The 24,892-nt window shown below is 42.0% G+C and overlaps 1 protein-coding gene across 1 annotated transcript in view; it reads left to right on the forward strand.

Moving 5' to 3' along the window:
* Window positions 1-15,369: 15,369 nt before the first annotated feature.
* The window catches only part of ENAM (enamelin), a 52,517-nt gene continuing 42,994 nt past the window's right edge, over window positions 15,370-24,892 (forward strand). The window contains exons 1-2 of the mRNA XM_029598197.1: window positions 15,370-15,397; window positions 15,494-15,538. Coding sequence (XP_029454057.1) covers window positions 15,494-15,538 — 45 coding nt within the window. The 5' untranslated portion in view covers window positions 15,370-15,397. The remainder of the gene's footprint in view (window positions 15,398-15,493; window positions 15,539-24,892) is intronic.

Consider the following 24,892-nt stretch of genomic DNA (forward strand, 5'->3'; position numbering starts at 1 on the left):
AGGCCTGGAGGAGCTTGCGGCTGCTGCTGGAGAGGCCGACCCGGGACCTGCAGAGGAGTTGGAGAGATGAGCAGGGCTTAGCGCGGACAGGGCGCGCAACATGTGCCTTTCATATGGCATCGTTTTACTAAACAGACAACACTTTTAGTAGCCAGATAAGTCTTACAACATCACTTATAAGTAAAAAAAAAAAAAAAAAAAAAAGCTCAATTTATCTGGCTAATTAAGATAGCCGGATAAGTAGCACATTTTAGACAGAAAATGTAGTCAAAGCTAGTAGTATAGTTGAGTTTAAAAAAAGTTTAAGAAATTGTTTTGCAGGACAGGTCTTTTAACAATTTTTAGCCAGGTAGACCTGGAGGTTTTCCACCATTTACTTCTGGGAGTGAGCATCAGGGAATGGATCTCACCAATTGGATCTACTGAATATTTTCAAGCGACTTGGACTGGCCACTCTCAGAGACAGGATGCTCGTCTTGGTGGTCCATTGGTCTGACCCAGCATGGCATTTCTCATGTCCCTGTAACCCTATCCCGTTGAGATTACTGCACTCTGATAGGACCATAAAAGATTTAATAGTCTCCTCAGGACTGAAACCACGCCTGGCTAGCTCTAACATTGTTCTCTTTCCCTCAAGGTCAGGATCCTCTGTTGGGGGGGGGGGGAGGGGGTGACCCTTTGCGCCTTCTTTCTTGTCCCTGAGAAAAGGGTACTTTTCTTTCACTATGTGTGCGCCAAATTAAACACTAGAGCCACTGAGTTAGTGTCCAAAATTAACTTATTTACTGTTGAAAACTCTGATGAAGTATGGCACAATAAACTTAATCCTCAGTACCACAAATCAGAGATGTGTATCGTGTGATCGTCTTAACGATCGATTTCGGCTGGGGGGGGGAGGGAATCGAATCGTCGCGGTTTTGTTTTTTAAAATATCGTGTAAATCGTAAATCAGGGGAGGGCGGGAAAACCGGCACACTAAAACATCCCTAAAACCCACCCCGACCCTTTAAAATAAATCCCCCACCCTCCCGAACCCCCCCAAAATGTCTTAAATTACCTGGGGTCTAGTGGGGGGGTCCCGTTGTGATCTTCCACTCTCAGGCCACGAGTGCGTTGATAGAAAATGATGCCGGTGCTACCTTTGCCCTGTCATATGACAGTATTCAACAAAATATAGTGACATATAAATATATTTCTCAATCTTTATTAATAACAAAAATATTAAAAACTCCCAAACAATTTTTTTCCCCAAATATACCCCGGATCACCACATTTAAAAATACACCAATACCATATTCTTTCACATCCCATCCATTCAACACATTCACACTTCAACCTGTGCAAAAAATTTTTACAAAAAATTCCTCAAAATTCACATTTAGATACACAACAGCTGTTTCATATGTTTTTTATAAGCAGAGAGAGTCCGATTTCACCACATTTCTTCTTTGTTCCCAAAAACGTCAAACACTTCAATATATCTTTATCCTCTCGACATGTTTCGCCTCTCGTCAGGCTTCTTCAGGAGAGCTTTTGTAAAGTCTCCTACTGCTTATGTTCTTGTCCTCAATCGATATCCAAAGGAATTGTTTTTCTACAAACATTTTACAAATTTAATTAATATTTTCTAAAAAATTTTTAATTTTAACATCTTTCAAAGTTATTCTAAAACATTTCATCATTAGCTATTTTACCTGAACGTCCTAGCTAATCTCTCCTGGACGTGCAGCAGATATCCCCGACTCTTTTTTCACATCATTTAAAAATATCTCACTTCACCTAGAGACAAGTAATTCAGGAAACTTAAACTTTTCAAAACTCCAAAGAGAAAATTTTCACACATACTTAGGCTATATAAGAGAATCCTACCTTTTCTTCATTTCAGCAAAAAACGCCGTGACCAAACCTTCAAAAAACATCCAAACCGAGTGAGTCAGCGGAAGTATGACTTTCCATATCCTCCAAACTTTTAAAGTCCATCGAACCAATCACAACCAAGTATTTCTCCACACTCCACCCCTCAATCACCCGCCAAATTCAAACCTATCAGCACAATGGTTCATTTCCATAAAACAGTTCTCAAAACTCAAAGACATGCCACCCAATCAATTTTATCATTTAATCCCTTTGGCCACATAGTTCCCAAAGAGAAAATCCATCGCTGCTCCGTTTGCAATAATTTTTTATTTAGATTACCTCCACGTCTACTGTGAATCTCTTGCAAAACAAAGAAACGAAGTTCTTCTACCAAATGTTGTTGTTCCTGCCAATGTTTTACCAAAGGTGCTGTCTCCACTCCATTTCTAATCCTACTACAATGTTCAAGTATGCGAAGTCTAATCACTCTTGATGTCTTTCCGACATAGAAGAGCCCACAAGGGCACTGTATTATAGGATTATAGTAGGATTAGAAATGGAGTGGAGACAGCACCTTTGGTAAAACATTGGCAGGAACAACAACATTTGGTAGAAGAACTTCGTTTCTTTGTTTTGCAAGAGATTCACAGTAGACGTGGAGGTAATCTAAATAAAAAATCTAAATGTGAATTTTGAGGAATTTTTTGTAAAAATTTTTTGCACAGGTTGAAGTGTGAATGTGTTGAATGGATGGGATGTGAAAGAATATGGTATTGGTGTATTTTTAAATGTGGTGAAATTGCCTAATTCGGGAAAAACAATTGCACATCCCTAGCGTATATCCCTTTGTAGATTATCTTTCCAATTCTCATTTTCCCAGATCCAATAAAATAACCTTCAAGTGGCACCACATTAAGGGGCATTTAAATTTCTTTCATACAAAATTTGAACATCAAATTCTAAAGGCAAGATTTTAGCAAGTTATATATATATATTTTATTTATTTATTTTATTTAACAATTTAATATACCGACCTTCATAGTAGATTACCATATCGGATCGGTTTACAGTTTAACAGAGGGAAAAAACTAGAGTAACAAATTCACGTAAACGAAAGATAACCAAAGCAGGAATAAGTCAAATATATATATATATATATATATATATCTTTTTTTTTTTTTTTTTTTTTTGCAAATTTAGCCGCCAAAATGAGAAACCCTAAAACTCCCTGGTTTTGCATTTACTGCAGTTGGCTTTGTACATCTCTGATTGCAAGTTCTGTGTTTCTCAAGCAACCCAACAGGAATTCTATCTGGAGCTGACGCAGAGACTGCATGCCTGATAGCCCTTTGGTTTTGAAATGCTTCCTCTCCATCTCTTCCGTTGAGGTAAAATATTCCTTTAAAGCAGCATTAGAGAACACGGTCCTGTGGTGAGTTTCTATTGCGTGCTGCATATTCCCCATTCTCCTACACACCCACAGAAGACAAACTAATGTCCAGCTGCCATGAAAGGGAAGAAAGCCACAGATCCTGCCAGAGCTTTCAGAACTCAGTTGGATTACAATCAGTGACTGCCTGCTCCTGCTGTATCTGAATTGCTTAGTTAAGCATGTCACAATAAAACTGAGTAGATACAGTACTTGAATGATGCTTTTTCATTGACCTTCCTTTAATACTCACGTTAAATCAAAACCACCGGAGCTTGATTTTGCTTGTAAGTACTTATTCTGAGCTATCAAATACGTCAAAGTCGTGCAGTAAACACCATATTAGATTCCTATCTTCCACTGCATGCCTGATAGCCCTTTCAGACAATTCACATTACAATGGAGAGAGTCCTGTTTGCCTTACCCATCAACACTGGCCCAAGTTGCACAAAACAAAGAAGCCAGACGTGTAAATTAGGAATGGATACTTACAACGGGAGCTGTTGTAATTAGAAAACATGTTTGCAGCATTGGGTTCCTGATCTTTTGCTGATGTTTTTGAGTTACTGCTTTCATCTTTCAGAGCAGTTCAGCACATTTCTGGCCCTCTCTCTGCCTCAGACGGGTAATTAAAACTCCAGGTTTAATGAGATGAAAACATGCTCGGCGTCTTTTTTCTAGGAAAACTGACTCTTGTTTTATGAGACCTTTTCAGACCAGGTTACTTTCTGATTGACATTAAAAAAAAAAAAAGGTAGACCTGAATCGCATTTCTATTGTGTGTTTATGGAATCAGACAAACCGTGTGTCAAGAGTTATATGTCTGAAGTTAATGTAATGACTCCAGCAAGTTATTTCTTCTCCCTGGAGTTGCTGAGTTAAAATATGCTGTATTTACGATGAACAATTTAACAAAGTTAAGTCGTTTGCATGTTTTCCCTAGCAAACAAAATAAAATAAAAAAAATACAGAATATGAGATTATTCTACAGTCACAGCTCTTAAGTTGTTAATGGGCTGCTTTTCAGCAATCATTGCTTACACACTGCAGATACCTGTGGTAGGCTCATACCTGGTCACAGATACCCATGGCGTACCCCCAGAGCAGTCAGCCAGCCCAGGGATTTACTGCAATTGTCTATTGCTTTAAAGATGGGGCCTCTGTGCATTTTCTATCTCTGGACAGCCCCCATAAGTACTTCACCCTTTCTAAAGTAAATAAAGAGGTTATTATTATTACCAATTCAAATATTGTAAGTTCTACATGTCCCAACTCTAAATCTGAATAGAAATGTATTTGCTGCTCTGTTTGCAAATAGGTAGGATTTTCAAAAGTATGCATGCAAACCTCACTGAAAATTTCCTGCACACGTACAAGTGGATATGATCGAGTATGGGTAAATTTGGTGGGATAATTTTCAAAGCAGCCTTCCTACACATAAGTCCTCCCTTCAAAACCGATGTAGCTTAACAAGCATTTTTGCCATCTAATTTAGGTAGGCTGTTTTAAAATTACCCCCATAGAATACCGTGCAGTATTCTCCTGACATTTTTGTACTTACAGCCCAACTTTCCAAACTGCCCACGGGACACCATTTGCGTAATGGAAGTGAGCCTGTGGAGATTTATGCTAGCATTTCCCAAACTGTGTGGTGGAAGGTGCACAGTTCATAAAATATTGCCTATTTCTGCCCACAAAATACATGCATATGTTTCAGTACTCACTTAATTTTAATGCAGGAACATGCATACTTTACTCATTTGATACAAACATTTGCATTTATTTTACATGCATGATAATCGTAACAATTTGTATGTAATAACCCAGAAATAAACATAGAGGCAGATATTTTATAAAGCTTGTGCATATTCCACTTTTGATAATACTTCTGAGGTCCATATTCAAAAGCCATTTAGACGGATAGTTCACAAGTTATCCATCTAAATGACTAAAGCGGAATATTCAGCCACTTATCCAGCTGAATTACAGTCAGATAACTACTTACCCAGCTAAAATGTAGCCATATAAAAAAGGGGTATTTCAGGGGCGTTCTGGAGAGGTGCTGAGATATCCCAGCTAACCTAGCCGAATTCAAGCTTCTATCAGAGCAGCGCTGGAGGTGCCGGGAGTGGGGGTAGGAGGGTCCCTTGTTCCTGGCTGAGAAGAAACAGATATTGGTGGGGGATAGGAAAGGACAGAGCGATGGGGATGGGGTGTATGAGCGACACTTTCTCCTTGTGGGTGGTTGGGAGGCAGAATGAGCTCGTTTTGAAGGTAGAATCAGGAAGGGGGGGCCCGGTTGACAATCCTGGGCAAATCAATACTATCTTAAAAAGTTTAGGGGCGGGGAGGTTAGGATACACTTACATTATACTTTGGGGGGGGGGGGAGGGGTGGGATGGGGGCAACTTATTTTTCTTTTGTTTGGTAGATGACAGCGCTCCATAGCCGGATATCTTTTCAAGATATCCGGTTAAATAGTACGTTCTCCGGCCATATACAAGGCTGGATAACTGAAAAACCTACCCGGTTAGGCCTAGATTTATCAAAAAGCAGTAAATATCGCATGCGATATAAAAAGGGGCATGTGTTATGGTAATAGCCTATTTATCGAGAATGTGCGTTACCTTAGCGCTTCGCATAGGTATTACCGCAAAGAGCGTCAATATAAAATTGTGCACACATGTATGCGCATCTAGCTGATTTTATAACACCCGTGTATGCTATAAAATCGCTGTGTCCATGTGCGCGCGCCAGCAAACGTGCACGGGTCTTAATATCTACTTCTAATTCCCTCCTCTGCAGTATGTCCAGAATATTTCAGTTTGCTTTCTTTCAAAGACTTTGTCTATATCATCCCAAACCTTACAGAACATTGCTGGCTCACTATTTCCCTAAAAATGCAGTTCAAAATTATCCTAATTTTTTTTCAAATTATGGACATCCTACTGTCTACCTCAATGACCATTTAATTCATCACATTCTTTTAATTTCTACCTTTAATACTTCAGTTCAGAATCTAGCCACAGTGGCTGGCACATATCTCTTTACTGCTAAATCATCTGTCTGCAACAACAGAGCTAAATGATATGAGGAGATTTTCAAAACAGCGCACGCATCCATGTGCGTGTGGTTCCTGGTGCGCACACATGGACGCGCTGTTTTTATAACGTGTGCATGCCACGTAGTCCAATGGTCATGAGCACATGTGCGTGTGTAGGGGGAGGATTTTATAACCTACGTGCGACGACGCAATTGGGCCTCCCCCAGTTCCCTCTCAGTCCGCACCAATTAAAGAATGGACTGTGAGGGAACTTTCCTATCCCTAACCCAACCCTTCCTACCTCTTCCCCTCTCCTCCCTGACCCCTAACCTAACCCTACCTATCCCTAATTATTTTATTTCGTTACTTACTGCTCCTCCGGGGGCAGAAGAAATCTTCATGTGCCAGCCAGCTGCTGGTGTGCACTTCCCCGGGACAGCGGCTAATGGCACTGACCCACCCCACCCCACACACCCCACCCCTCCCGGCCCGCCCCTTTGGAGAGGCCCGGCACTCCGGCGCGTAACAGGGTTACGCGTGTGGCCAGGCCCTTCCGAAAATGCGCGCAGCGTGCGCAAGGCCCAGCCATGAGAGTAACCCCCGTTATTTACGCACGTGGCCCTTTTAAAATCAGGCCAACAATGCACTTTCTAGAGCAAAGAAGGGAGTAAGGAGATGATGCACACATTTACATATATAGCAGGTTTCGATTAAGATCCAGAAGGAAGCATTTTTCATAAAAGTGAGTTCAGGGGCAAGCAGTTATCATATGAAGGAAATGGAAGGGAGGCTCAAAAAGGAATGCAAGAATATACTTTTATACTGAGAGGGTGGTAGGCACCTGGAACAGACTTCCAGAGGAGATGATAGGATAAGAATCAAAACAGTGTCGTAAGTCAGCCTTGCTCTGGACAGAGAGAGCAACCTTAGTAACAGGGCAAGGGGAGAAAAAGAGCACAAATCTATGGCAGGACAGAAGGCAGTCACAGATGGACAGACTGGGTGAGTCAGGTGGTCCTTATCTGCTGACATGTTTAATGTTTAACTAATGACCTGTCAGTGTTTTGCCCCCCCCTTTTCAACTTTTTTCCCATTCTTCAAATTCCATTTGAAGACTTAACATTTCCACCTTACCTTTGAGTGTTAATTTTAGCCTGATCTGTTCAACTGCCTTGATGCATTTTAGATAGGATTGTCCAGCTTTTGGAGATACAACCTGTTCCCTCCGAGGCCGCTCCGAAATCGGAGCGGCCTCGGAGGGAACTTTCCTTCCGCCTCCCCTCACCTTCCCCTCCCTTCCCCTACCTAACCCACCCCCCCTGGCCCTATCTAAAACCCCCTACCTTTGTCGGCAGCAGGCTGCTGGCGCGCCATCACCCGACCCGGGAGCTGGTCCGGAGGCCTCGACCATGCCCCCGGGCCGGCGTCACGCCCCCGACACGCCTCCCGCCCCGCCCCGAAATTTGCGCCGCCCATCCGACATGCCCCCGACACGCCCCCTTTGCAAAGCCCCGGGACTTACGCGCATCCCGGGGCTTGCACGTGCCGCCAAACCTATGCAAAATAGGCTCAGCGCGCGCAGGGGCCTTTTAAGAGGGTTACGTGCATAACTTATGCGTGTAACCCTTTTAAAATCCGGCCCATTATGCAAAACTATATTCTATTTTTGGAATGCTGATTCAACATTTTTGAATCAGTTTTCCATAGAATGCCTGATGGAAAAAATAGTTGCTTACTTTCAGGTCTCACATGCCCAGCTGATTTTTAAAAACAAGATGTCTGTGTTTGAATATCCACTTTTTTTATGTATTTATTTATTTATACAAACTTCTTTTCCACTGATCTGCAAATCTCAGAGGAGTACAAAAAGTATGCAAAATAAAATCAGACAAACAATAACAAGCAATTACATAATATTGAACAGCAATAGTAAATAAGGAGCAAAAGCTACCGGACACTTGACCAGAGGCAGAAGTCACATCAGTCAGGGAAGGCGACGGTAAATAAATAAGACTGTAGCAGCTCCCTAAAATGAAGCAGATCTTTTTCTGCTCTGATTTCCAGCAGGAGACTATTCCACGGGGCTGGGCCTGCCATAGAAAAAAAATGTGCTAGTTTGTTATGCAGCTAAAGGTCCGCGCATACACTTAAGCAGTGTTGAAGGACTACATAGAGTTTGCTCATTCGCAACATGCCCGCTATGTATGTATACTTTTGAAACAAATAAAATATATGCGTGTAGTTGTCCCTGAAACATCCCCCACTGAAAGCCTCTTTTTAATGCCGTTAAAGGTTTGTTGTGAATGTACAAACAAACTTACAGGTAGCTGAGAGTCCATTACCGCAGATTCAGCAAACCTATCCACGTAACTGCTTACATTACTGTTGGGAGCTGTTAAGGAGCTGCTATCTGTTGGGAATAGCAAGCAGATAGGAGTTAGCAATCTGTTGTTATTTAGGAGAGTTGTGGTGGATCCTTGGACCGGTGGCAGATGACCACGCCCCCGGGGAGAGATTCCGAGAGGAACCACCGGTCAGGCTTAGAGTATGGAGGCAGACACACACTAGTTCTTTTATTAGACAGTATACTGACCATTGTCAGTGCCAGAGGTGGCGGTAGTGAGCTGGAATGCCCGGCTGGGCTGTAGTCCCTCAGATACTGGAACAGCGATCCCTGGAGGCTGAGCTATAGAGAACTGAAATATAGTGAGTAGGCAGGGTATGCAGTGTTCATGTACCGAACATAAGATCATAAGAACATAAGAAATTGCCATGCTGGGTCAGACCAAGGGTCCATCAAGCCTAGCATCCTGTATCCAACAGAGGCCAAACCAGGCCACAAGAACCTGGCAATTATCCAAACACTAAGAAGATCCCATATTACTGATGCAATTAATAGCAGTGGCTATTCCCTAAGTAAACTTGATTAATAGCCGTTAATGGACTTCTCCTCCAAGAACTTATCCAAACCTTTTTTGAACCCAGCTACACTAACTGCACTAACCACAACCTCTGGCAACAAATTCCAGAGCTTTATTGTGCGTTGAGTGAAAAAGAATTTTCTCCGATTAGTCTTAAATGTGCTACTTGCTAACTTCATGGAATGCCCCCTAGTCCTTCTATTATTCGAAAGTGTAAATAACCGAGTCACATCTACTCGTTCAAGACCTCTCATGATCTTAAAGATCTCTATCATATCCCCCCTCAGCCGTCTCTTCTCCAAGCTGAACAGCCCTAATCTCTTCAACCTTTCCTCATAGGGGAGCTGTTCCATCCCCTTTATCATTTTGGTTGCCCTTCTCTGTACCTTTTCCATCGCAACTATATCTTTTTTGAGATGTGGCGACCAGAATTGTACACAGTATTCAAGGTGTGGTCTCAACATGAAGCGATACAGAGGCATTATGACATTTTCCGTTTTATTAACCATTCCCTTCCTAATAATTCCTAACATTCTGTTTGCTTTTTTGACTGCTGCAGCACACTGAGCCGATAATTTTAAAGTATTATCCACTATGATGCCTAGATCCTTTTCCTGGGTGCTAGCTCCTAATATGGAACCTAACATCGTGTAACTACAGCAAGGGTTATTTTTCCCTATATGCAACACCTTGCACTTGTCCACATTAAATTTCATCTGCCATTTGGATGCCCAATCTTCCAGTCTTGCAAGGTCCTCCTGTAATGTATCACAGTCTGCTTGTGATTTAACTACTCTGAATAATTTGTATCATCTGCAAATTTGATAACCTCACTCGTCGTATTCCTTTCCAGATCATTTATATATATATTGAAAAGCACCGGTCCAAGTACAGATCCCTGAGGCACTCCACTGTTTACTCTTTTCCAGTGAGAAAATTGACCATTTAGTCCTACTCTCTGTTTCCTGTCTTTTAACCTGATGGTAACACTCACACAATGTCTCATAGAAGCCCTGGAGCTGGGATGTATAGGCCCTCGAGTGAGTACCTGGTTCCAGGGAAAGCTCTGAGAGAGCGATGGTAACTCACTGATGTAGTTGGCAGCGATGACTTCCAGGCAGAAGAGAATATGGAGCAAGTCTGGGAACAAGGGCCCTCGATGAGCGAGGAGAGAGCGAGGCCCCCGAGGAGCGGGTACCCCTGGTAAGTCTGAGGAGGCAGAGTAGCTTAGGTAGTGTAACCCGTAGAGAGTCCGTTCCTTGCTAACTCAGGGCCCAATTCACTAAGCAGTTTTCCCATAGACACAGAATGGGAGAAAAGCCTTAGTAAATCAGGGCCTAAATCTGTCGCGGGTGACGTCATCTCAGGGGGACGCCCCTGAGGTTCGCGCCATCGCCGGTACTTCAGTCGGGGGCTGTGCCACGCGTGCGCCCCTAGGCCTCCAGGAAACATGGCGGGTTGCAGCATCTAGCCGGTCCGGGGATGCCGGAGGACTTCAGCAGGAGGACGCCGCGACAGCCAATCTTTCCGCGGTCGAAGAGGGAGGCGCCAAAGAGGTAAGGAGGGCAGAGAGAGGGCGTCGGGAACTGACGGACACAACAATTACATACACAGATCCTAGATTAAGCCTTTGAAAATGTTCCTTTTTATGTTAGGAAGGCCAAAAGAATGTTGCTTAATAAACAGTACTGACACTCTTCCGATTCTATCCTTCTCTCTCATTGCTGTCTCCGTTACATTAAATAAGGGAGGTACCTCTTGCATATTCAGCGAGAGATCCAATAATAGACACTGTGAGTAGACTTGCACCCAATAGCTACTTAAGTTAACATTCTTGAATAAGCATGAGATAAGAACACAGTATTTGATATTTTTATGATATTTAGCCTAAGTGAAAAAAAATAGTATCTTTTATTTTTGCATTCATCATAAAAGAAAGGCTCTCCCAAAGGAAACTCATACATTTGCTAAGCGGTTTTTTAAATGATTTATTAGAGCCTGGATGAAAAGGACCAAAACCAAACTGAGGAAAGGGCCATGTCTAGATTTTCTAAATACTTTTGCCTATTTAACCTACTTCTTACAGTCTGCTCTATTTCCTGAAAAGTATGAGGTCCTGCCGGTATTTTTCTGGGGTTCAAAACTTGAATTTCAGTTGCTTCTTTTGGACTACTTTATACGTTCTCTAATAGTAAGAGGGAAAAAGTGTTCACAAATTGTCAAAAACTCGCCAAACATAGGAGCCTATTTCCTAAAGGTTTCCTCCCATTTTGTATCTCTGGGAAAATGCTTAAGTACACAGGGCCCATAGAATGGTCACCTGCTTTGCATGAATTCTCTTAAATCCATATTTTGGGCCCAGCTGGCTGATATTGAATTTTCTGCTAATAACCCCTGAATGCTATGAAATCATTTGTGATAAGATATATAATTGTTAACGCTGGCTTGACTCTTGGATAGTCAAGTGTTTGTTTGTTTTTTTTAATTTCAAGGCTTTGTCCAATTAAAATATCCCACTACTAGCCCCCGAAGATTGACCCTAATGATTCAGTTTCCCCTTGCTGACAGCTCAACAATTCCTTCTGAGCAGCAGGGGTGTGCATGGAAAAAACCGTTTCAGCTCGTTATGTTGTTTCATTTTCCCTTGTATATATTTGTTATGTTTTGCTTTGTTTTTAGTATGCGCTCTATTTTACAGCATAAGTATTTTTAACAGTGCATGTACTTTCATTAAATTTTGGGGTAAATTTGCAAAGCTACACATGGATGCCCCAATTTTATAACATGCGCAAAATCGGGGGTCGGCGCATGCAAGGGGGTACACAATTGTGCACCCTGCATGCGCTGACGCCCGCAGCCTGGAAGGGAATTTCCCAACCCCCTAAACTAACCTCCCTTTCTCTTCCCCTAACCCTCCCGCCCCCCTAGCCCTAATCTAGACCCCCCTCCCCCGGACCTTTGGCCTACCTTTTGCACCTGCCTCTGGGCAGGTGCAGGTTGCGCACACCGGCAGCCTGCCGGCACGCGATCCTCCAACTCCGTGGCAAATGGCTGCCGTGCCGGAGGCCTCTGGCCCCCGCCCTGCCCCCTCCCCGCCCCTTTATCGAAGCCCTGGGACTTAGATGCGTCTCGGGGCTTTACGTGTGTCGCCAGACCTTTGTAAAATAGGCCCGGCACGCGTAGGGCTTTTAAAATCTGGCCCTTTATGAACAGCATGCGCTTTCATGTGTACTAAAAAAAAACAAACATAAACAACATAAATGAAATTTCATTAGTTTTTATGTCATTTCAGATAGGAAGCAACAGAAAACGATATAACAACATCACTGTTGTTGTCATGTTTTAAAATGACAGCACGTTCCTACTGAAAGCAACCACTGACCGTTATTCTTGTTCCAGAAGGGGTGGTGACTGTGACAGCAGTTGCCTTCCCTCCCAACCAGGAGTTTAAGGGCATCACCTTTTGCAACACAGCCAAAGTGCATCAGATGAGAGTCACTTGTGTCATAAAGCAAAGGCCAGCCCACAAATCATCCTCGTTACAGAGGAAAAAAAAACAAATAAGCAAATAGCATTGACTTTTCTGGCTTCCTTAATAAATGAAGAGTAGAAAGCTGGTTGATTTTACTTTGTACGGAAATGTTGACAACCTATTACCAAATGACTTCATCATCTCTCCATGCAATGCCAATTGTGCTTGAAACAAATTCTGTGATATATGGACACTTAGTACTGAATATAGTGAAAGATTTCGATTTCAACCCCATTGAGATGAAAGTCACAACTGGCAGAAATTGCAGCATTTGTGGTGAGAAAACATTTTGAATGTTACTTCTCTAAGCTAACTTCATAACTTGTTATTAAACATAATAAGAGACCCTGGTTAAAAGCAGATCTAATAACATATTTAATCTTTACAAGTATCTATAATTGGAAGTTCAGATGATGCAGTACTGCTGTAGGGACACTGCTGATTGGCCACCACCCAATTTTGTACAGCATTTAAATGTTGCCAACAGATAAAAAAAAAAATCACTTGGATGTATTATTTTGCTGTTTTTCTATCAACAACTCATCAAGGACCTCTTATGAGACCTGAAGGTAATTTTTCATATTTTTCTCCAAAGTTCTGAAACTTCAAAATTATACATAAGTTTATAAGTAAAGTTTTTGATTAAAAAGAAAAAAAGAATTAAGTTGGCAATCTGAATTCAGCCATGCATAGTATATTCTGAACAAAATGTAATATTTCATATTTACTTTGAGTGCGTGTTCATGACTTGAAATAGAAATGAATCCAGCTTTGTTTTTTCAAATCATTACCATATTGCCCATTTTGTTTTGTATATTAAATTATCTAACAGTTTTAATAACTCTAGTTGGTATTGACTGAAAATCCTAACTCTTAGATGTTTTTCCTAAGACTTGCTTTGATATTATGCTTCCTGTGCCTCGATCATTTGCCCATCAGAAGTAATACATGAGACAGCTATATATCAGGTGTGTGAAACACAGCAAAACAGTTGTGTGCCTTTGGGGAACATTTACAGTCCTCCAGCGTTCCTGTAATGGAATGACACTTCTAGATACAGCACGCGCCAATGATTGACTAAGAAATGATTGAAAATGATGCTTATTTTAAATTAGTTGCCTATATATTTTTAGCTGTTGGAATGGTTCTTATTAATAGCAAACCTTGGTTATAGCAAACTGAAATCCCTGGCCCCCCAAAGTCTGTATATTACATTTTTTGTCATGGGGTCAAAATCTGCTCTAAAAATGTTTCTAGTCAAAATTCAATGTCTTGGCTTCCAAATCATTTATTATAGAGAACCAGAGGGTCACTTAAACTGAAACATTTGTAACTGAATTATACTCCACCTGTGTCATTCCAGGTGTTCCTTAACAAGAAGTAGGGAGTGATGAGAAAAAAGGCAGGGTCAAATATTCTTGTTTTAAAACCTTAGTTACAACGTAAGTTCTAGTTGAATTTTGTTTTGTGCTATGCAAGAATAATACTGAGACCATCAGAACAACTCCTACCCTCAAGATTTCCCTTAATTTTCAATTTTATTTTCGCCAGCTAATTTAAAGGAAAGATGTGAAGCTAAACAGTACAACTGCTGCAATCTTGCAATCTTGAATTAATTGTGCACTGAAATGCAGCCTGGAGAAAAGTCAGACTAGATGAATCAGTGGTCCCCAGAACTGTCCTGTTGACCCTGCAACCAGATTTTCATAGGGAATGTGCATGAGATAAATTTGCATACATTGAAGACCCAGGATGTGCCCATTTATTTCACGCACATTCACTGTGCTAACCTGAAAACTCAGCTGCCTGTAGGACAGGTCTGAGAACCATTGAGTTAAATGCATCCTTTGAATAATGCTAATAGCATATATTTTCACCAGTTTTAAAAAAAAGGATAATCTGAATGTACAACTAGAAATCTGTATCTTTTTAAGGCACTAGCATCTTCTTATCTGCAGATTTTTCCAATAACACAAGGTGCCATAGGATGAATGAGAGCTGCTCAGTCTGAGCCCTTAGGGCCATTTTGTCCGCTTCAGTGTGCAAAGCCCTTTAGGGACTCCGATTCATGAAGCTTTTTTATTCCCATAGATACAGGGAAGGGTCATTTTGTAACTGTGCACTGCGGATTAAAGTCTCTGTGCGCCTTTTTACGTGCAGACTTTGCCTCCAGCTTTTCAAAGTAAACTTGGTGTGCATAAATTTGCTTTTGAAATTGTGCAATGAGTAGCCTTGGGGAGCGTGCACACACAATAACCTTGGCAAAGCTGTGCGGGGGAACTTGCATGCACTATTTTTGGAAATCAGAAAGGTTTTGCGCGGAAGAGTCCCAAGTCCGCCCCTCCAGAAAGCCTCTCCCTCAATGCATGTAGCAGAAACCACGCAGGGAAGCAGGTAACATCCGTGCACCGAGCCCCGGTCTGGTCTCTAACCAGGTTTACGCGGGAGGAAAATGGCTTTGAAAATCAGGCACACTAGGCAAAGATACTAATCCCATGCACAGGGTTAGTAACAATCCCCTCCTGCTTTTCTTTCAGGGTTGCTGCTGCAGAGGTGAAAGATGAAACACTTTTTCTGTTCCCCCTGACCTTCTTGGCTTTTCTTTGGCTGAGGCTGTAAGTACCCTAGGAAACAGAACCTCTGATCTTCCTGCTTTCCGATAAAACTGGCTCTCTGACAGCTCTTTTTTCCTTTTCCCCTTTTTATTCTAGATGCGCATGCCCCACAGTCCTGCATTTACAAGTCAAAGCGAGGAGGTAAAAAAAAAAATATATATATATATATTTTTTTTTAGCGAATTTGACTTTATATTTATTGTTTGACAATATCCAGAACAAAGCCTATCATTTTGCACAGAAATACAAATGGGGAAAAAAAAACAAAAAAGCAAAGCAGTAATTTACACAAACAGATCAACCCCATTCATAAATATATCAGCAATCTAGGGGATGAAAAGGAAATTAGAAAGACACACACACACAAAGAAAACAGCCTTAGCATGAGATCTCCTGCATTTTAAACAATCAAAACACTGAATCTAACTGGGAGCTGGTGATGATGTCAATACTCTCAAGAGCAAAGAAAACATAACATTTGTTATTATACTTAATTTTACAGTATATTTACAAGGATATCTTAAAACACAAGAAGCTTCCAATGTCGTCTTGCCTAAAAACCAAAAAGCTTTTCCTCCTCTCCTGCGTGATCCTTGATAGGTCCAGACACATTCATAGAGGGTAACCTTCAAACAGCTGCGTGCTTGCCCGTATATGCATGTATATGTGTGAGTGAAAATCTACTGCTGTTTTATAACCTGCGCATATATGATATATGCAGGTTATAAAATATGCACAAATGTACCCTGCAATATGCACGTGGTATAAAAAACAATGTGCACATTTATTTATTTATACAACTTTTCTATACCATTATACAGAGCACCATGTCTCTATCTCTACGGTTTACACATTAATAATATAAATGCATGTTTCATTTATCCAGATACGTTCCAACCTATCCAGCAGCCGGATAAGTCTTAAAACGTTACGTATCCAGCTACGTCAGATAAACGGATAAGTCTCAAACAGAGCTACTTATCTGGATAAGTCAAATAGACAGATAAATAGTGCTTTTTAGATTTGTCCAGTTATCTGACGTAGCTGGATAAGTAGCGTTTTAAGACTTAACCAGCTAAATAGTGGCTTTTCTGCTACTTACGCAGACCTTAGAGAATCCGGCGGTAACAGGGGGCGGGGGGGTGGTCCTGTGATAGCCGGCAGCGATCGTACCTCCGTGGTGCAATCGCTGCCGGCTTTCACTTCGAATAACTACACCATAAAAGGTGTAGTTATTCGGCGCGAAACTGGCGGCGATAAGGGATCTTACCTTTCGCCGCCAGCGATGTGTCCGCAGCATCGGCTCCGGTGCCGTCCCGACTCCTCTTCCGGGCCCGACTCCACCCTGAGCTAGCTATCGCACGCGAAAAGCATTAGAGAATGACCCCCTTAGTGAGATAAATCAGAATTTGTCCAGATAAGAGCCTGACACTGCCGCACTGTTTTTACCGCGGCCTTACTGTATCGAGCCGTTAGCCAGATGGAAAGGAACCTGTCCAGATAAATGTCACATTCCAGATTTAGACGGATAAATTGGAATTTATCCAGATAAGAAGTGGGCAACTGCTATACTTGCATATTTTTATGTTTAACTTTAAAAATATATGTGTGGATATCTTACTTAACGTAATTTACAGGCATTTATCCTCTGTAACCTGGTTTTTAAGTGTGTAGGTCAGGAGATTTTCTAACATGCGTGCGATAATGAAATGACCAGTTTTACCAATCAGTCTACCAGTTTGCCCAGTTCATCTCCAAGTTATAGAGACCCTCTTGGCTCTTCAGCCTCAAATCCCTCCATTTTACCCAGACCACCCATCCAGTCAGCATTTCAATTTTAAGGCATTTACTATCACTTATGTCAAACACAGAGCAAATATAAATATATGCGAGTAGGCTGCCAAATCTACATGCACAAACTGCTTATTGCAATTTACTCTCATAAATGTTAGCCTAGCCCCAGCCTACTCTTTCTTACACGTGCAAATGTACTCATGGACCCTAACTTACAGGTGAATCTTGAGGTTTATAAAATAGCACATACGCGAGTATATATTTACATGCATATGCTGATTTTCTAAATGTTCAACTTTTGAAAATTTGCCTATTATTCTTTAGCCAAGAAAACTAATATTCAGGTCTTGAAATAGAGGCACACAACAATACTAATACCATATTCAGAAACAAAAGAAACAAGCAGAGAAATACACCCAGTCTCAAGTGCAGAAAAGCAAACTAACGGCTGAATCTTAAATCGGCCACGCGCACAAATATCGTCACTTATGCTTGTGGCCGGGCCCTGTGCGCATTTTCAAAAGGGTCCAGCCACACACGTAAGTGACGATATGCACATAATTGCTGGGCCCTGAAAAGGGGGGCGGGGTCTGGGTGGGGAGGGGTGGGACGGAGGCATGCTGGTGTGCGCATGTTATAAAATCGGCGCGTCCATGTGTGAGTGCCGGGAAGCACATGCACATTATAAAATCTACCCCTAAATATATCGGGGTAGATTTTATAAATTTGTGCACACGCGTACTTTTTTTCGCGCACCAGGCGTGAACAAGAGTATGTGAGATTTCAATAGATATGCACGTAGCCGCATGTATCCATTAAAATCCAGGGTCGATGCGTGCAGCCTGCCTCCGTTCCCTCCGAGGCCGCTCCGAAATTGGAGCAACCTTGGAGGGAACTTTCCTTCCACCCCCCCCCGCACCTTCCCCTCCCTTCCCCTACCTAACCCACCCCCCAGCCCTATCTAACCCCCCCTACCTTTGTTGAACAAGTTACGCCTGCTCGAGGCAGGCGTAACTTTGCGCGCACCGGGCCGGCTGCTGCGTGCCATGTTCCGGTCTGGGGGCTGGTTTGGAGGCCGCAGCCATGCCCCCAGAATGCCCCCGGATGACACGCCGGCTGCGTCACGCTCTCCGATGACACACCGGTCGCGACACACCCCCCCCCCCGACACACACCTCCAGGAAAGCCCCAGGACTTACGCGTGTCCCGGGGCTTTGCGTGCGCCGGAAGCCTATGCAAGATAGGCTTGGCGCGTGCAGGGGGGGTTGGGGGTAGGTTTTCGGGGGTTACACGCGAAACCCTATGAAAATCTACCCCATCTGGAATAGATGGAACAACGTGATTGAACAAGGAGTCTCAGGAAGAAAATAAAGCCTGTTACAGGGGGAGAATTGCTTCAACAGACATATGTAGAACTTCCATAAAATATTTTTTTATGTCCCCAGAGGTAAATAACCCATAACCTTGAGGAAGTTCAACATGCGTAAAAATCATTTTAAAACTCGCCTAGTTCCCAGCCTTGTAAAGGAGCTCAACGGTTTTAGCTCTGCAAAATTCCTGAGCTATGTAAGTGGCCATATAACTGGAAAATGCTTGGCCTTTGACAGGTTGTTTTTTTTTCTCAAACTGATTTTTTAAAAATACATTTCTAAGAGTTACTTCAATGCAGAATTGTTTGCACAGTTCAGAACAGCACAATACTGAGGAAAACAAGAGTTAAATATAGATAATCCTGGAAGGGAAAACTGTCAAAAACAGGGGAGGCCCACATGATCTTGCACTTTTCTATGAGTTCCAGACATGAAGATAACCAGGTTGATGATTCAAGTACGCATTCGTTCATAAATGTGTTGTACAAGACGGAACACACCAGCATGAATTATGATATCGCTTAGCCTTTAGGTTTGGACACTGGAAAACATGACTCAGCTTTCCTAACTGAACTCCACCATACGTGGTCTCTTTAGACTTCCCTTATTTTCAGTTTATGGGGGAGGTGGGTTATCTTTTTTCTTCCATTAAGATCATTATGAAATGCGCATAGCCACAAACGTGTGTAAGGATCTATTGTTTCTTACAAAGGATTAAAATAGACATGGACCAACTGCCTGTTTAGTGCAATTGTAAATAAATATATGTCCATTCTAGTTCAGAAATTTCTGTATTTAAAAGGGGAAAGATGTGGTGAAAGCTATTAGTATAGCTGCATTTAAAAAAGGTTTGGACAAGTTTCTTGAGCAAAGGTCCATTAAGGTAGAGTTGCAGAAATCCACTTCTTATCCCTGGGATAAGATCATGATATTAGGGATGTGAATCATTTTTGAACGATTAAAATTATCGTCAGATAATTTTAAAATCGTCCAAAATCGTTAGAGTGCACGATACAATACAAATGCCCCCGATTTATCGTCAGGGGCATTTGTATTGTATTGTTAAATAAGGCACGGGAATTATTTGGGGGAGGGCGGGAAACCGGCACACCAAAACAACCCCTAAACCCACCCCGACCCTTTAAAACCAATTCCTTACCCTACCCCCACCCTCCCGAACCCCCCCCCCCCCAAAATGCTAAGTTACCTGGTGGTCCAGTGGGGGGGGGGGGGTCGCGGCGCAATCTCCCGCTCTCGGGCCATCGGCGCCATTTTGGCTGCCACTAATTAAAATGGCGCTGATGGCCCGATAAAAAACAAACCCACCCGACCCTTTAAATCGACCCCCTTTAAAGATGGCGCCGGCCATCCAGTGCTCCTACCATGTGACAGGGGCCGGCCAATGGCACGGATACCCTGTCACATGGTAAGGGCAAAGGGGCATCGGCGCCATTTTTTTTTAGAACAGCTGATGCCAGGAAATCTCTCCCCGAGGCCCCCCTGGATCTCTCCTCTCCCTGAGCCCCCCCTGGATCTCTCCCCGAGGCCGCCCTGGACCACCAGGTAATTTTAAAAGGTTTTGGGGGGGTCGGGAGGGGGGGGGGTCGATTTAAAGGGTCGGGTGTTTTGTTTGGTTTTTTTAGCGGCGCAGGCCTCCCTAAAAAAAAAATTAGCGATGTGAATTGGAATCAGAAACAATTCCAATTCACATATCTTAACGATCAGATTTCCCCCCCCCTCCCCCCCAGCTGAATCTGATCGTTAAGACGATCTGGCACACGATTCACATCTCTACATGATATCTATCTATCCTTTGGGATCCTGCCAGCTACTTGTGACCTAGATTGGCCATTGTTGGAAAGAGGTTACTGGGCTTGATGGACCTTTTGGTCAGACCCAGTATGGCAAATCTTATGTGAAGGATTGTACACAGTGTTCTCACATTGTTAAAGTTTTGTTTGTCTTCATAAACCGGGAATTGGAGGAGCAAGAGAGGGAGGGGAGAAGTCTTAATCAGATTAACTTGCCTGCTTCTTGACTCCATTGTCTCACTCATGGGTAGTCTTCTATCTGCTTTCATAGTCTTGGAGGAAAATAAATGGCGGCACCTCATATTATGCACACACAACTTAAAAAAAATTTCTCATTCTGTGTCCAGCTGTTTCAGTACCCCTGTGCGTAGGAATATGAGGCCTGCAAGACCTGCTGAGGAGAGTCAGCACTGCTGCTCCTCATCTGTTCAAAATTATTTTAATAGTAGTGGAAACAGTTGAGCAGGAAGTTCTTCCAAAAAACATGGAATGGCTCAAACGATGTATAAGTTAACATGAAGCACGAGGGGGATATTTATGGTCTGGTTTGTTTTAACTGCCAACTGAATTATTTAAAAAGTCTTGCTAGTCGTGCTGCTGTGTAAGGAACCCATTCACTTTCTTTCATTCATGATAGTCTAATACACTGTCCTTCCATCTCACAAAACCACTTAACTATAGGAACTTCTGATATCAGGCAGCACTGCTATTCACATTATTCCTAGAAGAGAGCATGGAAACATCTTCTGTTTTGTTTTTCGTTTCATTTACCATTTGTTGCTTTCATTTTCTTTCTTTCATTTCTGCACGAACTAAAGGCCGCATTTTAAAAACTCGGTGCGCGTGAAAACCGGGAGATATGCGTGTTGCTGGGCCTGCAGCCTCGCGCATATCTCCTGGTATGCACCGAAGAACAGCTTGGAAAAAAAAGGGGCGGAGCAGGGGCGGGGTCTGGGTGGGGCGTGGGAAAGCCGGGACAGAGTCATTAGGTGCACCAGGAGCCGACCGGCCTGTGCAAGTTGCTACTGCTCCAGAGAGCAGGTAAGTAATAAAACAAAAAAATTAGGTTAGGTAGTGGGGTTTTATGGTCGGGGCGGATAGGGGAAAAGGGAGACAGATTAGCTAGGGGGTTTAGGAAGTTCCTTCCCAGCCTACTCCTTTATTGGAGCAAACTGGGAGGGAACTGAGGAAGAGGTCTATCATGTCGCCACGCGCATCTTGTAAAATTTCCCCCCTTTATGCACGTGAGGCGGCACTCGTGTGCACATGTGCGTGCCGATATAATATCGGGTGGGCATGTGTGCGCGGGTAGCAGATTTTATAACATGCATGAGTTGGCACGCACATGTTATAAAATTGGTGCGTCCATGTGTGCGCGCGCCAAGAACCGCGCACACATGGACACCAGGACATGGGTTTTAAGATTTATGTTTTAATTGTTTGCTTTAAGTAATTTTTGCATGCATTGAAACTAACAGTTGCTAAAACAACAGAAACAAAAATTATAACGTTTTGTTGTTTTTTGTGCCATTTTGATGGGAAATGGCACAAAACTTAACAACAAACGTTCCTTTTCTTTCCCTATCATTCTCAAACTGTATGACATCCTTAATGTCGACTTGCCTGTTTCTTGGTTCTGCTGGCTTTTCTTTTGATCTTTATTCATTAGTCTGCTTTCCATTTTAAGAAGTGACAGGCTAGGTCAGATCAGTGGTCCATGGAGCCCAACATCCAGTCTCTGACGGGGCCAATCTGGGTCACTTGGAAGCACCCTGCACATCCTAATGGAAATGAACCATTACCTAGAAACTTGTCCAAACCCATTTGTTTACTTAATTTTTATGAAAATATATGAATTAAACAAAGCACAAAACATTGCTCAGCAACACAAATAAAAATAGCATGAAATAATACAAATGTAAAAATAAATAGGTATAAACTTATACCTACTTATGTATTTCATTTGTATTATTTCAAGCCATATTTAAATCTATAAAAAAGCAATTTCATTTTCTTTGCAAGTAAAAAGAGGGGAGAAAAAGGTAATTAAGGAGAATATAGGAAAATAAGACGGTAATAGCCTGAATTCCAGATACATAACTCAGGATTGTTGACCCACAGTGGAAACAAACAATGTTAGTTTAACTCTCCTAACCTCTAGAAAAATTTTAAATTGGTCAGGAGAAAAGAAAACATAGGAATCATTGTGGTATTTTACAAAATATTTATAGAGATAACAAAGTAGAAAAGTTGCATCCAGGGCTATAGTGTCTTGTCGCAAAGCAAGAAATGTTCTTCTCTTGTGTTGTTCTACACAAATCAGCATATATATTCTCACAGTCTGACCAAGAAAAACAGCATTAGTATTCCTGAAATAAGCAGAGATAACTTTACTCTAGTCAATAATCTATGAAAAAAGAAATAATCAAAGTAGATCTCTCAATGATCTCAACCCTAGAGGTTTCCAGCATCTGAGTCAAACTAAGTAACAGTGAAGCGGTAACTACTCCTTGTACATTAGAAGAAGCCATTGGAGCCGAAGAAAAAAATCTTATTAACAGAAGAAATTTACAAACATTCTACAAGGTATCTTTTAAAAGTAATAAGGGATACTTCCCCCATAATTTTATGGAAATTCAAAACCCAAACTTTAAGGTTCCTAGAAGCATTTTCCAGCACCTTGAGTCTTCAAGTCAAAGCATCTTGTTCCTGTATCTTAGCAGACCACACACCTTGAATTCCCACAACCTCACGTTTGGTTGCATTAAGAGTGTTCCATATTCCATTAGTAGAAAATCATGTCTAGAATTTGAGGATCCAGTTTAGAAATGAAGGACTCTAACTTACGAGAAGAGACAATCAGAACTTGACCAAACTTTGATAATAAATCCCATAAAGAGTCAAGTGTAATGGCTGTCAGCTTATCCAACAACCTTGGAATCTCATCTGATGGCTGGGCTCCCTCAGATCGAATAGTCAAGGCCGCATCCACCGACGCTGACCCAAATGATACAGAAGCACCAAATACTGGATTAAGAATGTCCTCCATTTGGGAAGCAGTGTCAGGAATATGTGATGACACAGAGGCAGAGACCAATCCTTCCTAGGTTTCCACGAGCAAATTAGCAGAGACATGATCCTCGTTCTGCACTTCCGATGCTATCTGGGAGAGGTCAAGCCGAAAAGCCAGCAGCACGTCCTGATGGTAAGGGCTGAGAGACACTTTGCCCTCCAGCAAAACCAATGTTCCTTCATTGGAACTTGCATCTGGGACATCCGTCGCTTGAGCCAGGAAAACCAAGAACAAAATTAATGACTGTGCAACAGGGCAAGAGGATTCCGTGAAGAAAATCCTGACCACACCCTTGGCATATCAACCAAGAAGGAAACCAAGCATCAGAAAAGCCAGTAAGTAACGCCCTTCTTCATGCAGTCATCGTCCAAACCTATTTTAAACGCTTCTATACTTATAAGAGATCATTTTCAAAAGGATTTATATGCGTAAAACTGAGTTTTGAAAATTGCTACTTTTATACGTGTAACTCCTTTGAAAATTCACCCCATAGGGCTGATTTGCAAAAAGCTTTTACATGCATAAATGCACTTTATTCACGTAAATGTGTTTTTGAAAATTGCTATGATATGTGCTTCCTTTACATGTGTAACTCCTCTGAAAATTCTCTCTCTAGCCTTGACAATATTTTCAAGCAACAAATTCCACATCTTAATTGTGCGCTGACAGAAAAAAAATGCTTTCTTAATTTGTTTTAAATCTGCTTACTATTTTCATGCTGTTTTGATTTAAAAAACTATGAACCTTTTACTATGACCAAATCCCTGGTTTTGCTTAATTTCTTCATTCCTGAGTGTATTCTCCAGTTGTTCACTTTCAGCCCAACTTTCAAAACTGTCCACAGTACACCATGTGTATGGATGAGTGGGCACACAGAGATTTACGCTATTTTATAAACTGTGTGGCTGGAGGTTATATGCTTTTTTTACACATGCAACCCCTGCATGATTCTTTGAAAATTCTATCCTTTATTTTTGTATCTATCTATGTAATCTGTAACAGGCCTATTTACTCAGATCCTTAATGCTGGGAGTGACTTCTAAACAGTTATTTATTGTCAAGAAAGCAGTAAAAGTCAGCATAATAGATGAATGGGCCTTTAGTCATTTTGTTAAACCACCAGCTGTAGTATTTCAAAAGCTGTTGTCAGCACTGCTAATCCCAGGCTCCTATAAGAAACTACACACAAATACACAAACAGAAGGCAGAGAAGCCCTCCCCTCTAGCAACAGTAATAAATGCTTAGATGTTTATGCTTGCGGATACAGCATAAGCCTCAAACTTTGCTGGCTAAGCTTACCTATTTTCTCAAATGCTGTTTAAGTTGGTATGGCCAACTTAAACGTAAACAAATTAAAATAATGACATACATTTCAGTTGGTATGGGCAACTTGAACTCTTAATGATGGTAACTTTTAAACCAGTGCACAGGTGCACATGTGCACGC

The sequence above is a fragment of the Rhinatrema bivittatum genome, chromosome 1 (genome assembly GCF_901001135.1).
Source record: "Rhinatrema bivittatum chromosome 1, aRhiBiv1.1, whole genome shotgun sequence".
In the NCBI taxonomy this organism is placed as follows: Eukaryota; Metazoa; Chordata; class Amphibia; order Gymnophiona; family Rhinatrematidae; genus Rhinatrema; species Rhinatrema bivittatum.